The sequence below is a fragment of the Temnothorax longispinosus genome, unplaced genomic scaffold, assembly GCF_030848805.1.
Source record: "Temnothorax longispinosus isolate EJ_2023e unplaced genomic scaffold, Tlon_JGU_v1 HiC_scaffold_567, whole genome shotgun sequence".
Classification (NCBI taxonomy): domain Eukaryota; kingdom Metazoa; phylum Arthropoda; class Insecta; order Hymenoptera; family Formicidae; genus Temnothorax; species Temnothorax longispinosus.
The window spans coordinates 1-6,841 of record NW_027270415.1 but is presented as its reverse complement, the minus strand read 5'-3'; the positions used below and the strand labels follow the sequence as shown (position 1 = coordinate 6,841).

Below are 6,841 nucleotides of genomic sequence, written 5' to 3'. Positions count from 1 at the left end.
GTTACGGAAATGGTTGCTGTTATCGACGTCGAGGATTGAGCGACGGTAATCTATCGACTGAGAGAGCTCCGCAGAATAGTAGTCGTTGCGAGGGAGCGAGCGACACGGGTTCTGGCGCGCTTTTGTCATCGTGGTCGAGTCGAGTCGTAACGTGTCCTCGTCTCGTGTGTACTGAGAGATTACTTGGGAATTGCCGGTACCGTGCGTACGACTAAGGGCAGCAACCTGGAATACAAGGGGCACCGAGCCATTGCCAAGTACCTAGCGTACAATAGTGGGCAGCTACTAGAGAGAGAGAGAGAGAGAGAGAGAGAGAGAGAGAGAGAGAGAAAAGGCGACAAGTCGACACCACGCTTGTCCGCCTTTGCGAAGGTGCCCGACTTGCGGTATCCTTCCACCCGTCATTACACTCAACACCTCTACAGGTACGGTAAGGAGAGATAACACCAATCCGGCTCTCAGATGCGTACGGTATTTTAACCATTAATAGCGGGCGGCTGTTCGCCATATAACACTCGCATATTGCAATCGGCAGGCAATCGCGATCATCGCCATTGTCAAATAAGCATTATATTGCATGTTTATGAATATCGAACAATCTGCTGAAATATTCCCCTAAATGTATAAGCATATCAGTGTTTTTAATAAATGTATTGTGCAATGTATGTGTTTCAATTAAAAGTAGTTAACTGTGACTATTTTTTTTTGAAAGGTACGGTAAGCGACGCGGAAACAGAGTGAAAACTTATTATAACCTGAACATTTTATGGTCCTTCGAGCCGGATCTCACCGCGTCAGAGCTTAAAGTTGTTTTCACGCTGAATTCTACATTGCAAGATGGAAAATATGGAAGGACGGATCGCTCTGCAACGGAGTCGATTTGCACTTATACAGAACGAGACGGATCAAGACAATATGAGTGCTGATCGAACGAATCGACATCTGATCAGTGCTCGCCTGGATATGCTTGAGCAGAATTGGAATAAATTTCAAGAAGAGCATGAAAACCTATGCCTATCCGCCAGCGAGGATCTGAGAGACCATTCTTACTTGAGAGAACGCATATACGAACGCTGTCAAGCCTTCTATGTTTATGCTCGTGCCATGTTATTCACCCAGCTAGAAGAATTCGATACAGCGGATCGACATTCCAGATCGTCGCTTTTAGATCAAGGAGCGTCCCCACCGCCACAAGGAGCTTCCACTCCGCAACAAGGGGCGTCCACATCGCAACAAGGGGCGTCCACGTCGCAACTGCCACGCAGTGCATTACCACGCATTCAGCTGCCGATTTTCTCCGGAGACTACCCAACCTGGAGAACGTTTCATGACACTTTTACCTCTATGATAAAAAATAACTTCCATCTGACGGATGTCGAAAAAATGCATTACCTGAAAACATGCGTTAAAGATGAAGCCGCACGAATGATAGGCAATCTGGATGTCTCCGGCGACAACTTCTTAATTGCGTGGAATTTGTTGGTATCGAGGTATGAGAATACACGATTTTTGATCGAGGCGCAATTAGACAAGATAACGAGTCTGAAGCCACTCAAGACGAAGAATGCAATAGGCCTTCGAAATTTTATGACCACTGTATCGGAGACGACTGCGGCTCTTCGCTCACTGGGATGTGCGGTAGATAAATGGGATCCGTTATTGCTTCACCAAGTCGTGAAGTTGCTTGATCCTGAATCACGAGAAGCGTGGGAGGTTAAGCAAGGATCCTCTACTACTTATCCAACCCTCGAACAATTTGAGGAATTTCTCACTGGGCGAACACGGGCTATGGAGAATCTCAATCCAAATATGACTCAAAGAACGTCGGCTGCTTCCACTTCAGGAAAACCTTATTCGAAGGTCGCGGCGCATGCCGCAGCGTCTGCTTGCCCTTTATGCGGATCATCGCACTATCTAGCAAAATGTGAACGTTATCAATCGAAGACGGCTAAACAGCGTAAGGAGATTGTCATCAGACATAAACGATGCTTCAATTGCCTCGCACCTCACCTAGTTAAGAAGTGCACCTCCGTGACGCGATGCCTAAAATGCGGGAAAAAGCATCATACGACTCTTCACGAGAATCAACGAGAAATTTTAACCACACCTACTAGTACGCCGGCAAAACCGGCCAATCAATCTGAGGAGAAGTCAGATCCATCAGTAACTACTGACTGACAATTAAAGACATGTGCACACCAAACCGAACAGGCAAATCGTACGAGAAAGCTTACTTTACTTGCGACGAGTAGAGCTTTGGTAAGGAAGAGTAACGGGGATTTCCATCCGGTGCGTTTATTGATCGATCAGGGATCAGAGTTATCTTTCATCACGGAAGATCTAGTGCAACGAGCCCAACTCACTAGAACGGCCGCATCAATACCGCTTCTCGGAATTGGTGGCACTTATTCCGGACATACAAAGGGGAGTGTTTTCATACAACTGCACTCCATTCATGACTCAGCGTTACAATGTCAAATACGAGCCTTCATATTGCCACGTCTTACGGCGAAGTTACCATCGTGCAGCGTTAGTGCTCCAACCTGGCCTCATATTTCAGGACTCCAGTTAGCCGATCCGGAATACTACGTCTCTGGAACAATACAGGTCATAATAGGATCAGACAATTTTCATGTCGTGATACGACAAGGCATGATACCAGGTGATTATTCCTCGCCTACGGCGCAGCAAACCATCTTCGGATGGGTCCTCTGTGGCTCTATGTCAGCAGCCGAGACACCTGTTTCAGCGCATGCACATCATTGTTCACCGGATCAAGAATTACAAGATCTTCTTTCCAGATTCTGGACACAAGAAGAAATTCCTAAGTCGACTATAGCAGAGTTAACTGAGGAGGAAGAGGAGTGCGAACGACACTTTCTAACAACCTATTCACGAGATGCAACGGGCAGATATGTGGTTCGACTCCCTCTAAAAATCAATCCGTCGGTTTTGGGGGACTCTAAAGCAAAGGCTCTCGGTTGTCTTAAGAACCTGTTTCAACGATTCTCAAATCAAAGTACTTTTCAACAACTTTACGAAAACTTTCTAGAGGAGTATTTGAAGATGGGTCATATGAAAGAGGTTGACGCCTCCTCCGCTCAGAATTCTGTGGTGAATTATCTTCCCCATCATGGGGTACTACGAGAGAATAATCGAACCACGAAACTCAGGGTGGTTTTTAACGGATCCAGCCCTACCAGCAATGGCCTCTCGCTAAACGATATTCTACACGCCGGTGCCAAGCTTCAAATTGACATATGCGATATTCTGCTTTGGATACGTACCCATAAGGTTCTATTCTCTACGGATATAGTTAAAATGTTCCGTCAGATAGCTGTGCACCAGGACGATTGGAACCTACAAAGAATATTATGGATCGGATCGGAACAACAGCTTCTCGCCTACTGCCTTACCACAGTGACTTACGGACTACGATGTGCACCCTTCTTGGCGTTGAGAGCTCTAGAGCAATTGGTGAAAGAGGAAGGTCATCGTTTTCCTAAAGCAATCATTCCTATGAAGAAGGGCAGATTCGTCGACAACATTTATGGGGGATCTGATACGACATTAGAAGCTAAGGATATTATACAGCAAGTGAAGGGGCTTTGCAAGCAGGAGGATTTCCCTTGCATGAATGGAGTAGCAACTATCCTGATCTTCTCCCTAACTCGGAAGAGGGACCTACCGACATAGAAATCGATCCTACCTTTTGCAAGCTTCTGGGTCTCGTTTGGCGGCCATTTTCTGACACTCTGCATTTTTCTTCCACAGTTCCAGGCAATATCACCTTCACTAAGAGAGCAATTGCCTCGGACATAGCCAAGTTGTATGATCCTCTAGGGCTGATTTCGCCTATTATAATAGGAGCGAAAATCATATTGCAGGAGCTATGGCTGTTGAAAACTGGATGGGACGAGCTGATTCCTGTCAATTTACAAGAAAGATGGACTGCGTTTCGACAACAACTATTACAGCTCGAACCCCTCTCTATACCGAGATGGCTCGGTGTTCTTCGTTGCGATACTTCGAGGATTGAAATTCATGGATTTTCAGACGCATCTCAACTAGCCATGGCGGCGGCGGTGTACATAAGGATTCCGAATGGCGACAATACATTTTCAGTACAACTGGTGTGCTCAAAGACCAAAGTTGCGCCTCTTAAGCGGCTCACCATTCCGCGACTTGAGCTTACTGCAGCTCTCCTCCTCGCGCGATTAATAGCAAAAGTGGTAAAAGCTCTCGAGTTGTTCGAAGCACTGGTATTCTGTTGGTCAGATTCAGAGGCAACGATTAAGTGGATAACTGCTAACCCATCGCGCTGGAAGGATTTTGTGAGGAATCGCGTGTCCGCCATACAAGAACTTTTGCCCAATGGATCGTGGCGTTTCGTACCGGGCAAACAAAACCCCGCTGATCTTGCAACACGAGGCCTAAAAGCGGATAAACTGTTCCACCTTGACCTTTGGTGGAAGGGACCAAAATGGTTATCCGAATCGCAAGCTTCTTGGCCTTACACGGAATACAGATCGACATCAGACATAGATATGGAGGAGCGTCCTGGTTATGTTATGATTGCTTTAGTAAGTCTGCCTCCATACTGGGAGCTATTACGCAAGTATTCCTCTCTTACTAGATTACTGCGTGTCACTGCGACGTGTCGCCGATTTGTAAACTGCTTGCGTAAAATACCTCAGTCTTCTCCTTCTAATTACCCATTAACTCCAATTGAGATCCAGCAAAGCCGGGATTTATGGGTGCGAATTGTACAACGAACATGGTTCCATGAGGAGATACGACTCTTAGTCAAAGGAGAGCAGTTACCGAAGTCAAATTCCTTGAATCGACTCACTCCATTTATCGACCGGGACGGTCTGCTTCGAGTAGGTGGCCGTCTTCATTTTGCCCAGATTGATATGGAAGCCAAGCACCCGCTTATTCTACCTAGGAGGTCACCATTGACCACGCTCGTCATTGAAGATACTCACAGAAGATCACTTCACGGAGGCACCCAAGTGACTTTGAGCCTCCTGCGTGAGAATTTCTGGATAATTGGAGGAAGGGCGCCAATACGATCCCACATATTAAGATGCGGACGTTGTGTTCGGTACCGCGGCATTCGAGCAAAACAAATGATGGGCCAACTTCCCTCCGTAAGAGTGAGCCCAGCGCGGCCCTTCTCCCATTCAGGCCTCGACTATGCCGGACCCGTGACGTTGAAGACGTGGAGAGGGCGGGCAGCAAAGTCCTACAAGGGCTACTTGGCTATATTCGTCTGTCTCGCAACATCTGCCGTACACATCGAAGTAGTTACGGATTACACTACAGAAGCTTTTATAGCTGCCTACAAACGCTTTAGCGGAAGACGAGGTATATGCTCCATCTTGTGGAGTGACTGCGGTACAAATTTTATGGGAGCCAACGCTGAGTTGAAACGTCTATTTCAACAATCCTCTCACGAACTTGGTGACATCGCCTCCCTTCTGGCTAATGACGGTACCGAGTGGAGGTTCAACCCTCCATCTGCTCCTCATTTCGGTGGAAAATGGGAAGCGGCTGTGAAATCAGTTAAATTTCACCTTAAACGAGTCCTAGGGGAGAAAGTACTTACCTATGAGGAGATGACCACTATCACTATACAGATTGAGGCCGTATTAAACTCTCGACCTCTTTGTCCGCTCAACGACGATGTCAACGACTATGCCGCCTTAACTCCAGGGCATTTTTTGATGGGACACGCACCGACTGTCATACCGGAACCCAATCTAGCTAATGAGCCCCTGTCACGACTTACTCGATGGCAGTTACTTCGCCAAAACGTAGAACACTTCTGGACGAGGTGGTCCTCGGAGTGTTTGCAGCGATATCAGGCCATCTCTAAGTGGCACCATCCTACTAACGAAATAAAAGAGGGTTCACTAGTTTTGATTACAGATGAGCGCTATCCTCCTGGGAAGTGGCCTCTAGCCAGGGTCACCCAATTACACCCTGGACCCGATGGTTTGACCAGAGTCGTCACCCTGCGAACTTCAACGTCCACCTACAAACGACCTATAGCCAAGCTGTGTATCCTACCTACGGACCCTGACCCAACGTATTCGACAATTCTCTTGTCGAAGGCGGGCAGGAATGTTACGGAAATGGTTGCTGTTATCGACGTCGAGGATTGAGCGACGGTAATCTATCGACTGAGAGAGCTCCGCAGAATAGTAGTCGTTGCGAGGGAGCGAGCGACACGGGTTCTGGCGCGCTTTTGTCATCGTGGTCGAGTCGAGTCGTAACGTGTCCTCGTCTCGTGTGTACTGAGAGATTACTTGGGAATTGCCGGTACCGTGCGTACGACTAAGGGCAGCAACCTGGAATACAAGGGGCACCGAGCCATTGCCAAGTACCTAGCGTACAATAGTGGGCAGCTACTAGAGAGAGAGAGAGAGAGAGAGAGAGAGAGAGAGAAAAGGCGACAAGTCGACACCACGCTTGTCCGCCTTTGCGAAGGTGCCCGACTTGCGGTATCCTTCCACCCGTCATTACACTCAACACCTCTACAGGTACGGTAAGGAGAGATAACACCAATCCGGCTCTCAGAGGCGTACGGTATTTTAACCATTAATAGCGGGCGGCTGTTCGCCATATAACACTCGCATATTGCAATCGGCAGGCAATCGCGATCATCGCCATTGTCAAATAAGCATTATATTGCATGTTTATGAATATCGAACAATCTGCTAAAATATTCCCCTAAATGTATAAGCATATCAGTGTTTTTAATAAATGTATTGTGCAATGTATGTGTTTCAATTAAAAGTAGTTAACTGTGACTATTTTTTTTGAAAGGTACGGT

The 6,841-nt window shown here is 47.1% G+C and overlaps 2 protein-coding genes across 2 annotated transcripts; both read left to right on the top strand.

The window, feature by feature from the left end:
• Nucleotides 1–2,652: 2,652 nt before the first annotated feature.
• On the top strand, nt 2,653–3,696 carry LOC139824776 (uncharacterized). Its single transcript, XM_071797319.1, has one exon. The coding sequence runs from the start codon at nt 2,653–2,655 to the stop codon at nt 3,694–3,696; it is 1,044 nt and encodes a 347-aa protein (XP_071653420.1).
• A 377-nt stretch (nt 3,697–4,073) lies between these two features.
• Nucleotides 4,074–6,170, top strand: LOC139824775 (uncharacterized). The gene has a single exon (XM_071797318.1). It carries the CDS (start codon nt 4,074–4,076, stop codon nt 6,168–6,170), a length of 2,097 nt encoding a protein of 698 aa, XP_071653419.1.
• The last annotated feature ends 671 nt before the right edge of the window (nt 6,171–6,841 follow it).

Excerpts from the sequence above, each read along its gene's own strand:
- LOC139824775 (XM_071797318.1), top strand. The coding sequence starts at position 4,074 with ATGGCGGCGGCGGTGTACATAAGGATTCCGAATGGCGACAATACATTT.
- LOC139824776 (XM_071797319.1), top strand. The coding sequence starts at position 2,653 with ATGATACCAGGTGATTATTCCTCGCCTACGGCGCAGCAAACCATCTTC.